The sequence below is a fragment of the Nothoprocta perdicaria genome, unplaced genomic scaffold (genome assembly GCF_003342845.1).
Source record: "Nothoprocta perdicaria isolate Ctin4 unplaced genomic scaffold, notPer1 scaffold_209, whole genome shotgun sequence".
Taxonomy (NCBI): Eukaryota; Metazoa; Chordata; class Aves; order Tinamiformes; family Tinamidae; genus Nothoprocta; species Nothoprocta perdicaria.
Window position 1 is genome coordinate 749,563 of NW_020455305.1, and position 14,720 is coordinate 764,282.

General features: G+C 36.9%; 1 protein-coding gene across 1 annotated transcript in view; it reads right to left on the minus strand.

The window, feature by feature from the left end:
- The window catches only part of ABCA13 (ATP binding cassette subfamily A member 13), a 183,414-nt gene that overhangs the window by 77,200 nt on the left and 91,494 nt on the right, over nt 1-14,720 (minus strand). Inside the window, exon 42 of the mRNA XM_026038381.1 lies at nt 9,098-9,188. Coding sequence (XP_025894166.1) covers nt 9,098-9,188 — 91 coding nt within the window. The remainder of the gene's footprint in view (nt 1-9,097; nt 9,189-14,720) is intronic.

Sequence of the window (14,720 nt, forward strand, 5' to 3'; positions counted from 1 at the left end):
GCTTAGTTAACTACCAGCAATAGAAACACACCTGTTTCACCTGAAACTCAATCTAGCGGGTATACATCTACCAAATTATTTTGGGGCACTTGAACATAAGATACTCTACAAAAATATCCATAAATATATGGCAAAAAGTCTTTCTTTTCCCCAAACAAGAGTACGATCCTTCTTTCAAAGATTCCTAAATGCCAACAATGAAATTTGTATTTATAAGGCAGTCTCAAAAATTTTGAGCCCAACACTTGTTTCAAAGAAAGCATCCAATATGTTCCAGAGTCCCATTCCATAATCACAGAAATGAACTAAACTAAACTAAAACGTTTTTTGAAGGCTTTTGTAACTGAAATTAAAATGTTCTACTGAGAGATGAGAGTAGTTTCATCCAAAAAGATATTTTTGAGAAAATATTGGGCATGTGAAAATCTACTTTCTACAGGAAGCATGATTACCTTCAAATACAGGCTTGCTAGTGGAACTAAGATGTAGACAATACTGCCTCTTCTACACAGATACTGTATTTCTTCCATTAGAAGAAACAAGTTAAAGAGACTACATCAAGCTCTTTTCCTAGACAATATTCCATTGCAGAATGGGAAGAACCTATAATTAGATGTCATGAGAGTTTCTTCCTTTCAGGGAAAAAAAAAAAAAAAAAAAGCTTGCTTTAAACTAGTCACATGATCAAAATTAAAGTATCTGAATTTCCCAATGCAACAGAATAAACTTGAAAAATATTTTAAAACATGCATTTTTGCAAGTACATGTGCATGCTTATATACATTCATCTATAAAAATATATAAATATCTTTAACTCAAACTGTTTAACCAGTCCTGCCTCGGCCACTGTGCTGTCTGGAAGACGAAAGCTGTGCAAAAAATGAGGCTGCCATCACTTTTCTTTAATCCTCATCAAGTCCAAGTGACAGGACCCTGAAAGACCAAGTCAGATTTGCTAGATCCAGACCACACGTCAGGTGCTTCACAGTTCTACACTTGAAACCCTTCTGTGATGGAAGCTCCAAACTGCTCAGATACAACTTTAGCCCACTAGTTCACCAAGCTTCCCCACTAGAAAGTTTTTCCTGGTGATTAAGTGGAAACATTTTGGCTGAATGGACATGAGTTACACATCTCCTTATGTTTTCAAAGACTTCTGCAGTATTTTCTCTCAGGCTCCTGTCTACATAGGGGATGAGAACCTCCCTTGAAGACCTATGGACATTCCCTGTCCATGATCAATTTCCTCCTCAAGTGTCATGGGACTTCATTAACTGCCTCATCCAAGGTGCTCCATACTCCCATTATACTGTTCAAACTTAATAGTGCTCCTTACACATGTCTGCAGCCAGTCACACTCACTACTTCAGCTGCTGCCACAAAATACAACTCTTAACAGGACAAATTATTCTCAGAAGTAGGATAAGTGACCTATCTGCACAGCAGGCCTTCCACAGTTCCTGTTGTCATCCCTGCTTCTTGAAGACATGAGATACTAAGGCAATCATTTACCACAAAATTCTCTTCTCACAAAACAGGATTTTCCTCCTGCATTCATTCAAACCTGATTAAATTCACTGTAGTCTGCTACTTAACAATTTCTTTTGTGATACAGAATTAATTTACAAAGTTGTTTTCATAACAATAAACAACCTTCACACAGTCAGGCTGGTAGAAAAAAAATGCTATGTATATTGTCAAATATGCTTGTTTCCTCTCAGAAAGGTGTCTCAAGTGTAGTTCATAAATTAAATCACCTGATACATTTTTGTGATGGGTAATTTACACAATGAGTGAACACAGAGCTTTTGATGCTGATGTTTTATAATGTTTATATGAAGTATTGTAAACGCTTTACGAAAGAGCCCCCTTGATTTACAAACATCATTCTATTTCACAGTGCATAAAGTTTTATTATAGTTTCCCTCTCTCTCCACCGTATTTTTTTCCCCTTTAATAAAGTAAGCTAAATTCAGAATATGGAACAGCCACTTCTTTAAATTCATGGATATGTCTTTATAAAGATAGGTCCAGCTATATCAGTTCTACTCAAAACACTGCATATTTGTCCACCATGATTCAAGTGAACACACTGAACATTTAACATTAAAAAGGGAGGATAAAAAAAAAAAAGAAGAACAGAAAAATATAAGCAAGACTGAAAAGCTGTCATCAGTGGGATGCTTTCAGAAGGATATAAATCATCTAATAAAAGTGATAAGAATTTTCAGCTGCTGAGGCTAACCCTTAACAACAAATCTCAGAGTCTTTGCTTTAATTACCTAAGTATCAAAATCTCCTCAAACATATATGCTCCACAGGGTTTATCTTGAATATGAGAATTGAGTATTGTCTTTGAAAAACTTGTACTCCTGAGAAATAGAAAGAGCATAAATCATAAAGAACTTCACCACTGATGCTCACAAGTACCTAAAGCCACAGGCATGGCCAAAGTCACACTGGTGTTACATCAGAGAATTCATCACTTTTTAACCTTCTTCAGGTAAGAGATGATCACATCTCTTACAGTGATCGTACAGTGAAAAACAGATTTTTGGATGTGTTTGGGTGGGGGGAAGTGGGATACCACTCAAAACCACACACAGGTCACCTGCAAAAGCAGTAACTCAGCTTAGGTATCCTGTCTCCCAGATATCATCTGTCCTCTTAGGGCGAGTTTTGCTTCTCTTAAATTCATTTTTTGGTAATAACTACTTGGGAATCATTGTGACATGAAATGTAACACAAGCACTTCTGCAGAGTGGAGAACAGGCCTCCTGAATATTTCATTAAAAGGGAGTATTTAAATAATACTGTGAGAACGTATTAAAGATAGCAACAACTTTTTTCCTGTCTGTTGCTTTCATAACAACCTCAAAGTACCAGGACCCTAAGAAGGTGACAAGAAATCTTGAAATGCACAGAAAAGTTTGGAGAGAGATCCAGTAGATACTAAAGAGAGAAGAGGGAGCATCTCTGAGGGAAAACAGAGTCTCAATGGAGAAATATGCTGTCAAAAGGGAAATCAATGGCTTAGACAATCAATAAACAAAATCAATAGACAAGACAACTGTCAGTCTCTCACTCACACAGTTGAGATGATTTGACCACTTGTTTTTTTTCAAGTTATTATGGAAGATCTAGTCATTACAGATTAGCACCTACCTTTGGATCAACACAGTAACCATAGTGCATCCAAAGTTATAGATGGCATTTGAAATGTGCAGTAATTCAACATAAAGTCATCACTCAAGTTACAAGCATGTCAGCTCTGGTGACTCACACATTTAAAAAAGTCTCTGGATGATCCTGTTTCCTCTAGGCAGAAGTACCACCATCTCTTTCATCACAAGACAGGCAAATGCAGCACCTTTCTCTGTTAGTTTTCAGTTGTTCACAGAATCTGGAAATACTCAGTAAACTTCAAAGCAGCAAAATCTGCAATCTGAATCTTTATCCACAGATAAAGATCCACATTTCTTCAAACATTTCTATTTAAATGAGCACCCCACATTTTAAGGGCAAGCAAAACTACCAAATTACACTGTTAAAAAAAAGTTGCTACTAACTCATTATTAAGAGTGACCTGTCTAAGGAACAGATTCAGCTTAATCAATAGAACACATTCCTAAGCAATTTTCAAAACAGAAATTTCAAAAGGGATTATTGCTTTGTCTGCTATTGCTTTGGCCACTCCAGCATACGATATCCATGTTTTTAACTGAGTCCCTTTCTAGGCAGGTACTTTTCTGACCAAATATTTCAGGCACTTATGAAAAAGCAAATGGGCATAAACCTCAGTTAAACAAACTGATCTGATCCTTTAGATCACAATGCCATTTGTGAATATTGACAGATAATGATATATAGCTCCAGTTCATTCTACGCTTCAGAAATTATGGACCAAAAAAAACTTCAGAAGTATAAATACAAATAAATAAAAGAGGCAAAATTAAGTTTTCAATTTATGTGAGAATCAGTGGAAGATTTCCTGTAAGAAATTAAACAACAGAGAAGCTGAAGGAAAACATTATGTATCCAAGATTTCTAGACCAGTCACTCTGACACCTTTTCTTTTTCAGGTACTTTGTGCTGAATTTAAGTGTTAAAGTTTCACATAGCTAAGCTACTAGAAAGTGAAATGTATGCAGTGTGTTCTGCTTCTCAGTAGTTTCAAAAACTTATGAGCATTTTAATAGCAGACTTACTACAAGCAGTCATTACTTGTAGACAGAGACACTGCAACTTAATGCATCCAGTTTTCTGGTTAGAAATTAAGTGAAATCTTGCAAGACTGAAGTTCATTAAAATCCTTTCAAGTGAAATTTTTGGAAAGGAAAGAGTTTCACAAAAACTGATGGTGTGATATAGCCCCAAGTATATTACAGCACACACTTTGTCATTCTTTGTTTTGTAATTACATGGAACACAGAATTTATCATAGTGGATTAACAGCTGTTCTCAAGTGCACTTGATCACCCACCAGTCTCTGTAAAGTTTCATTCTTAACGACGTGCAGAAATCAGTAACATCTTTGATGGTAGTCTATTTTGTGCCAAGGGGCTGGTGTCAAACTCACCATGGGAGGGGATATACTTCCCTGTTTAGGATAACTCAAACCCTAGAGGATTGGGTTGGATAACTCCAACCCTAGAGGAACTCCAAATCTAGCGGATTAATCAGCCTCTAGAAATGCCTGACTTTATCTTTTGGCCCTCTGTTCCTCTTATCCTTCCTTTCGATCCCTTTATCGAATCTTCCTCTATAATAGCTACAATCAAACCTTAAAGGCCTGTATTCTTTATGCACAAAAACTACTTAAGTTCTTCAATCAAATTAACTTCAAATTATCTTTTTTTGATGAATCACATTATAAAGGTACCATTGGTGTTCAGTTAAGGACTTCACCTCCAACTCCAATATTCATTGATGCTTTTACATTGCTTTTCGAATTCTTAAGTGTTCCTTAGAAAGAGAGGCTCAGAAACATTCAAACAAAAACTGCATTGTATTTTGCATGAGTCTCATCAATACAGAGCTAAAATGACCTCCCTGTGTCCTTTTGTACATTAAAGTGCCACATTAATCTTTTTAGCCATACTGGCTTAAAATGCTTTTGCACCATGATTAGCAGGCAATTTTCAAAGTCACTGCTATCACTCTCCATTCTGCATATTTGCCTAGTATTTGACTGAATCAAAACATATTTTATTTAAATTTGATTCAGTTTTTCAAGAGATCAAAATCACACTTTAGGACTCTTTTGAGTTATCATTTATTACCATTTGCCAATCCCTTGCAGTAGTCATAGATATTTTCCATGAGCAAGTTCATATTTACTTCAATAACACTGATGAAAATACCTAATAACATCAGGCAAAGTTCCAAACCCAGTGAAATTTCACTAAAAACTCTTTGCTTTCATAATATTTTCCTACTGAGACTGCTTTTTTACAATGTGTCAGCTAGCAAGTTCTTAGTTAAATTAGCTTTCTGCTATGCTTTATGAGTACTATGTAGTATTTCTTTCAAATCGTAATAGGAGCAATGTAATGTTTTGCCCAATATCCTTCCAAATGGCTAATACCAGTTGCCTCAGAGAAAAGTTTAAGCAACCTTAAAAATTGCTGCTATGAATCAACTTGCTTCTAAGGGAATATATCTCCAAATATCATAGTTGCTGACTTACCCAAGAAGCACAAGGATGCTTTAATAGTTTTTAACACTAAGTTAACCATGAGTGAGCAGTGTGCCCTCGTGGCCAAGAAGGCCAATGGCATCCTGGCCTGCATCAGGAGGAGCGTTGCCAGCAGGTCAAGGGAGGTGATTCTGCCCCTCTACTCAGCTCTGGTGAGGCCGCACTTGGAGTATTGTGTGCAGTTCTGGGCACCCCAGTATAGGAAGGACGTGGAGCTTCTGGAGAGGGTCCAGAGAAGGGCAACCAGGATGATTAAGGGAATGGAACATCTCTCGTATGAAGAGAGGCTGAGTGAGCTGGGCCTTTTTTCTCTGGAGAAGAGACGGCTCAGAGGGGATATGATTAATATGTATAAGTTCAGGAAGGGAGAATGCAGGGAGGAAGGGGACAGGCTGTTCTCACTGGTGGCCAGCGATAGGACGAGGGGTAATGGCCACAAACTGAAGCATAAGAAGTTCCGTCTCCAGGTGAGGAGCAACTTCTTTCCTGTGAGGGTGACAGAGCAGTGGAACAGGCTGCCCAGGGAGGTTGTGGAGTCTCCTACTCTGGAGGTCTTCAAAACCCGCCTGGATGCCACCCTGTGCCACATGCTCTAGGTGTGCCTGCTTGAGCAGGAAGGTTGGACTAGATGATCTCTAGAGGTCCCTTCCAACCTTAAATAAATATTCTGAAATATTCTGAAATATTCTGAAATAGCATTTTTATAACTATTCATAACAGATACACTAATAACTACTTTTCTTTTTAAATATATTATCACAGTCTCATGCTCTATACATTTAAAACACACTGCTGTAATATCCTATACAGCACAAACTCATTTTATCTATTTAAATTTTAGCTTAATTTCACTAAAATTCCTTGAAATATAGCAACATCAACTGTTCTCTACTGCAAGAAGACATTACATCCAAAGTTAGTATATCCCAAATAGTCTAAAATGTAGAATTCTACAAAGCTGTTTCATTTTGTTATTTCATTTCAAAACAAAGTATTGGTCCCTTATGCTCTAATAAACCCACTCCCTAGCCCACCACCTGCTTTTCCCTTATTTTCAAAATGTTTTGTTATTTTTCCATGGTTATCTATTTATCCTTCAGACTTGCTCTCAGGTCTCCTGGTTGTTTTTGCATATATCTTGCCTGCTGTACATTATGGCAATTATCATTGCCCTCTACAGAGTTGACTTCTCCATTTTCTCAAGGCTGTTTGGCTCCAGAGATTTTGTCAGATGTTGGAAGCTTTGTTTAATCTCTTTTTTTTTTTTTCTGCACGGACTAGATGCCTCTATAAAATAACAAGCACCACTCGCGTGCCCTAGGTTGCACTCATTGCATGCGTGCATGTCTGTTATAACATATGCATGTATTATGTCAGCATATGTACGCATTCTTCAGAAGAAAAACTTATCTGTTCCCATCAAAAGTAAAGGTGAGTATTAAATTTTTTACTTAGTATAAAATCAAAAAAAATGAGAAAGCTTTCTACAAAGGAAACTTAAAACACTAAAAACTGACAGAAATTACACAAGTTTTACCTATAAAGTTACCAATATTAAAATTGTTAAAACAAATAATGAAATGAATGAACTGCTACTTCCCTCTACCATTTACACGTAATAGAGAATATTGCAAATAGATGTACTTAGGTGATTTAGAATGATGAACAAAAGCATGCAGGAGACACCAGCTCAGTAAAACATGACCTCACTGAAGTCAGAACTTCATACCTTCTTGTTGTGCTTTATGCTGGGTTATGCAAAGTAATCTCAGAATTATTTGACCATCTCTAATTTAAGAGGGAACCTAAACAGTGCTGCAGTATACTTCTGGTCTGGAAACTACGAAACAACACTCTGGTTTCCCCACAGAACCAAATGCCTCAGGGCTCTGGTTCCAGGAAAGAATAACCAATGCTTATGCTCAGATCCATGCTTTGTCAAAGCAGCTCTCTAATCCAAATTCTTTTACAAACCATATAGCAGCATCCTGTGATCTTCCCAACAACCCAGCTGTTTGCTGTAGCAAGGGAGGCTGAAAGAAAAATTATTTAACTACTTTGACAAGGGAAAGTTTGACTGCCTTTGAATCTGCTTTCAAAGACAAAATCATACAGGTCAGGTTATTGACCATGGAATATTCTGGTTAACTTTGACAATGATGGATACCTTTCATGACCAATTCCCAAATCCCTTATGCCTACACTTTGTGACTGCCCATAATGATGAATGACAGTCATCTCTACTGAACGAAAATTTTCCATCACTCTCATCCCTAAAGAAATGGCATTATCATCATGTTTTCTTGCTATAATTTATCAGACTCTACAAAATAGACAGTCTCTTACTACTAGCTTCTTTATTAATGTAACAACTCAAATACTCAGATACTTGCTTTGGAATGCAGATAGTAATAGCTATAAAATCACTAGATACATTACACTCTTTTCTCATTACTTTAGAAACTGTAAGTCTTATTCCTAAAATGAAAATGTAACTTGGAGAAGACAGACTACTTTGATCTGAAACAGGTTCAAATATCCCATCCAAGCTTTGAAGAAATATCTGATCGTTATAAAATAAAGGGATACTAAAACATTTATTTTGAATTGAAGATTTGGTTCTCTGCATTCACAGAGTGAATATCAGTGGATATTTTATTTGCTTTCTGAGGTAATGGCTCTCTGAATTCTTAAATCTTTATTACTTCAGCAGAGACTGAAATAGGCCGCCAGAAAGATCGTATTAAAATGTCATCCAATAGAGTTTTCACTTTGTGAAAATGGACTCACAGAGGCCACAATTCTCCTTGGAACTAATTACATGTTAGTGGCAGATTCAATTGAATTTCTCGTAACAAACAATAAAAGCTTGGTTCAAAATTATTATTTCCATTTTGGTAACAATGAAAGACCTCATTCACAAACCAGGACCTCACTGTGCCATACAACACTCTGTAAAAGCAGAACAAAAAGCACTGCACATAGAACAGAATGCTTGACATCTAATTCAAGAATTTTACCGTCTAGGTATAAATCAAACAGAAAGGAATGCTGTAAAGCATCATATTAGTGACTTCCAAAGAGGAGTGCTTAAGGTAACCAGGGAAGTGACTTACTAAATGTTAATGTGGAGTTCCCCCTAAGCATGCTAGACAGAAAAGGAGAAAAGACGAACAAGATCATTTGAAAAGATAAATAAATCTTAAGGAAAACTCACTTAACACGCCACTGGGTGGAACAGGAATCATCCACTACTGTGGGCAGGTGATTGATAGGGAGCAGCATATTTTGAATTTTCTTTTTCTCTCTTTTTTTTTTTTTTTTTTTTTTACATTTGCACATAGATGGAAATGCACATATCTCACTGCTTTTAAAACATATGTAATTATTTCTACTTACAGGCTGAGTCAACACCATTTGCACAGTTCAGGTGTGCTGTCTGTGGAACACAGGGCATCTTCTCCGAGTCCTGCAGCAGCTTCAGAAATACCTTTTACAAAATAGAAAAAGTAATTTAAATTCTTTTTTTCTAAGAACTACTCTTTTTTATTTTAATCCCAAATAACTCAGATTTTTATATGCTATGGCTGCTGTAGCCACTCTGCTGGAACATCACTATAAAATTATGGAAGGTCTGCAGGAGAGGAATTCTGAGGATAACAGGTAAGTAATACCAATAGAGGCCAATGCACCTACACAAAAGCATTGTTTGCCCATGTACATGACTACCTGCAGAAGAATGGCTGCCCTCGATTGACACAGATATTACAGAATCACACAGAATCACATACTGAACCACATTTGGACTTGCACATATGGACATATTGTGCAGCAAGTCCAGTAAAGGGCCACAAAGATGGTTGAAGACCAGAGAACCTGTGCTATGAGGATGGTGCCCAAGACAAGAGACCACAGACAAATTAAAACACAGGAGATTCCACTGAACACAGGAAACCCTGAACAGAGAGAGGAAAACCCCTCCTCTCCCACAGGGGGAGTCCTTGAACACCAAAACCCATTTCACTTCTTGAGAGCTCAAACGAAAATCAAAATTCAGAAATTTGCTACCAGTTATCCTTTTGCATTTTATTTTCATGATAACTTCTAGCAATCACTTAAGGGATTGTTTTTGACAAAGACAATTGTTTACTACTAGAAAAGACAACCGTTTGCTTCTAGAAAAAAAGCTCGCTTCGCAGCAAAATCAGTCACCTCCTTCAGCTGCTTTAAAGTAAAATCCACTCTGAAAAGCTCTTGAACTTAATATTACCTTTAAGATAATTAAATTTTTATTTTAACCTTAATTACAATTCAAACAGTAAACTAAGAACTTCAAATGAAAAATCTTGTAAAAACAAATCATAATTAAAAAAGCCAACAGCAATTACAGCTACCAGAAGCATATCTAAATGAACATCAAAAGCAAAAATAAATATTCCTTTGTCTTGATAAAGTAAGCTGCTTAGGTTTGGCTGCAAGACTGACTATAACCATGTTAAAACGTTCATAGATCATTAAGAAATCATTTATTCCTCCCCACAAAAGCAGCTCATATCAACTATAACAAGTTTTTTTTTTTTTTTTTTTTTTTTTTTTTTTTAAGAGCTCATAGCACAGACAATAAAACTCAAGTCAATTTGAAAATACTTTAAAGCTGTGGAAAGATATTCCTTGATTTGTTAAGTTCTGTCTGTTACGTAAACTGTGTTTTGCTTAGTCAATATAATTGCCATTTAATAGATGTTATTGACCACATAGCTACCTTGCAGTTTTCTTGGGACACTTCTGGCCATTAACACCTAAAGGGTCTGAAGAAATTTAATATCTCTTGATACTTCTTTATTAAAGCCCTGAAGGAGATCTGGGCTGCCCAAAGCACATCATAATTGACGGCTTGGGGCCTGCCTGCTGATAGTTCTGCTGCTCCAATCCTGTCAAGCAAACCCATTGAAACTGGGCCAATTAAAGCCACAAACAAACTGGTCCTCTCCAAGGAGATTAAAGACTACATGACTAAAGGCTGCCTGCACGTAATCAGCTTGGTTTCAAACAACTATTGCCGGGGTTGCAGACGGACATTTTCTTCTTTGATCACAAGTAATGTCACTTGAAGAGGGACTGTCACTACATCTTCAGAAAATCTGTCCCTGTCTACCCAGACAGTATCTGCACTGTCCCACAGCTATTCTGACACGAACATACAGACAGAAGGCCAGATGCATAGCCTGATCCTCCCCATAGCACTCAGGCAGCTCTTAAACACCTCGTCTTAATGATGGGAAAGAAACTGCAATGCATCCATTATTACACAGAATATCCTCCACAGAAGTTGTATATCCATAGGAGTGAATGTTACTAGCACTGTGACCACGCACCAAACTTCACAGAAAGAGGAAGATCCTAGGAGGTTGGGATTGGACATCAAAACAGAGATACAACATGCTTTCCCCATACCTAAAAATTTGAATAAATTTACCAAGAGAAGAAATCTTCTCCCTTTCAGTAGAATATCCTTTGCCCTACAATGTCATAACAGTTCTCAGGTTAAAGATTCTTAGACAAGTCAATGTTCCCACCAAGGAGAAGCCCAGATGGCTGTATATTGCAAACAGGAAGAGATGGACAACTACTGCACATACACACAAGCTACCTGTGCACGGCAGCTACTGTCTGATCGAGTCCCTCCCACTTCCTTCCTTGAGATAGCATCATACAAAATGAACCTGGTCCACTGATACAGTGAGTCAGTATCCCTGATTCTCCACTACAGAACCTGGGAACTCCATCATGTCTTTCTAACAATTCCTTAAGCACATCTTCACCTTAAAGGAAAAAAAGTGAAGGAAGTCAAAGTTATTGGTAAAAGAAAACAAATTTAAATAACACCTATAGACTACTCTTTACAAATCTAAAACCATCTGACTAACATTGTGGAAGCATTTCTGGTCCACCCTATCCCACAAAGCCCACATGCATCCTAGAGATGGGGTGGGTGGAAAGTATACACTGTTTGGTCTCAGTTAATTGGCAACAAGCACCTGCAAAAAGAACAGCAAAACCCATGAGGGATAAGAGATGATGCAGCATATGGAATTAGAACCCACATGAAAGCCGCATGATTTTATTAGCCACTTTGCCAGCAGACTCCCAGGGGCATATCAGTCATCATAGTGTTAAATGCTTGTTGTTTTACACTACAGGTGACCACCAAATCCTTAAATCTGAAAATCCCACATTTAAGAAACATTCTTTAACTTCTTTTTGGGTAATGTTTACACCTTGTATAAGCTAACTATGTGCATTTTCTTCACTAACTGAGCAATATCAGGGCAAGTTTCCTTAGAAAGTTTCTAAGTTTTAAACTTAGAGTCCTAATCTGCATTTTTACTTTGAATAACTTCCCTATGAGAAGGTCCTATCAGAGGATCAATTTTTTCTCTTGCTACACTTTCTATTCATGATGCTTTTACGTTTTCTTCCAGACCAACCCTGCTTGCTATAGCCTTCTGCAGCAGCAAGCACGTTATGAAGCAGAATGATGCAGAAACAAGCTGGAGAGCAACTCATTATAGATGACCAGGTTCACAGAGGAGTTTTTGCAAGCAGGTGAACATCTATCACCTGAACATGAAATCATTCAACTGCTAAACTTACATACACAAAGAGAAGTTAACACACACTTGGCATAGTTCAGACCCTGGAGAAGACTATCCATGCCTTCAAGGAAAGAACTTTAAATAGGAGGGGAGTAGTAAGGTGCAATTTATACTCTTGCTCCTGAAAGCTAACTGCATGCCAAGGACGAAAGGACAAACCAGGCCCCTTTCAAGGTTGGAGGAGTGGGTGGTCACGCTGGACACTGGAACACGCTACCCTACCACCATAGCTGCTGCTTCCGCACTGCCAAATCATGAGCAGCTACAAGAAGGGACTTGCCTCCAGGTAAAAGCTTCTATCCAGATAGCAGCACTACAGTACAACAGATTAGCAGGACCATGCCATCATTACAGCACTCCCAACAAAAAAAAAAAAAATCCCATTTGAAAAATGCCTGGTGTTTCAAGGCAAAAATTTCAAGATGTGGGTTTTCCCAGGAAGTCTTGGGGTAAGGACTCTCAGCATTTCATGGGAGAGAGCTTTTAGAAAAATACTCCAGTGCTCCAGTGAAAATTACTTAGGCACAAAGATGTTTCAAAGCTTTTTTTTCCTCTTCCCAGTGAGAAATAAATCTAGAAAACTAAGTTTTGAAACTCTTAAAATTGCTACCAAGTTAAACATCATTCTACAGAGAGCTTTCAGTACACACTTATTTTAATTAACCATCCTTTCCCATCCTTCTCTTGTTTCTGTTACTCTTTGGATTACAAGCATTATGAAATACATAGAAAAAAAACAGTTGAAAAAGATATTTTAAACCTAAATTGAAGCAAACATAACAGTAATGAAATTTGAAGTGTCATGAACCTATTTTGTTAGATCTTCAAGAGTCTTTTGAGGTATGAATGGTAGTCGAGTTTCTCTTGAAGGGTAAGTGCAGTGTCCCTCAGACAGAAAAAAAAGAAAAAAACTGTAAAAGAGAAAAAAGAAAGGAAAAAACACACATTTTTCTGCCTTTAAAGTCAGACTTCTTTGTTTCTGGATTGAATTGTTTGAATAGACTAAATAGCACTATTATGTGCTATTCATTTAGTTGCCAGCACAAAGAGGCTTTTGATAAGAAAATAGAGAATGGATTTTGCAAGGACTAATCATGAGGTGCAGAGATGACAGAAATCATGCCAAATTAACACATTAAGTCTTCAAGCTGAAAAATAATATATCAATACCTAATACTGTCTATAAAGTTTTGGGTTTTTTAAAGCTCCCCTACAAAAGAAAAAAAAAACAAGTCAAGCAACAACTGAGTAACTGAGATGCAGCACACCAAGACACTTACATATTTACTTCACAGATGCCAATTCTAAAACATCATATGGTATCCCATAGGGATGTAATTAGAAAAAAAAAAAAAACTTTCAACATATACATTGCCTTAAAATCTATTAGGTTTGGCAGTGAATACCACTCCCTTATAGCATCTCTATATAACTTGAAAGAAAACAACAGGCTTTTTCCAATAAGCTTTTGACTCACCTCATAAAACTGTATAGCAAGGAGATAATTCACTTGACAATAGTGTGTAAAATGTAAAATATTTATGTGAATAATTTTTCTTTTTTAATCCGATTATCCTAGCAAGTGTATGCCCCTTTTACATACAGTGGTCATACAGAAAAGCAGAACCAAAGAGCAGAGAGGAGTTGTGATTTTTGTTCTTGCTTTTTGGTTTGTTATTTTTTAAATAATTCAGTTATATGGATCTTAAGTTCAAAGGAACTACTCCTATATTTGCTGGTAGATAAGTCTTTTGGACTATAGTCTAAAAGCAAATCTGCAAAAACAGATCATTTATGTTGGTCCAGGTTTCTAAAGACTTCTGTAGCAAATCAATACAGTCTTAAGTAGACCAGTTTAGGATACAGCAGCTCCACTTGGTGGTGTATTTATTGAAAGAATTTGATGAACGATTGTCAGTTTAGTTTTATTTATATCAGTGGGGTTTTATTTATATTTCTTTTCCTAGAGGTTATATAACATCACTAATTCTAAACTTGCAACAACAAAACCAGAACTACTGATAGTTTCAAGTATCAGATCTCATTAATCCTCATATGCATAGTTCATGCAGCACAAATATAATGCATAATTAAGGAACGTCAGGCCTCTCTCAGTCTCATCTTCATAAGAGATGCATCTTCCCTGGGCCTATTGTGTTCCAGGCTGACACTACATCATAACATCTCATACTTTTCTGGAGAACAGAGGGAGAAGAGATGGTAATCCTTTTTGTATACTAAGTGTATTCCTTTCTAGAAAGATATCAATCTACAGCAACTTGCATTTCATATGTTTTAATTTGTTTTAATTTCTACCACATACTAAACTGTTAGAAAAAAGTCCAAACTTCTTGTTTGTCTGTAGC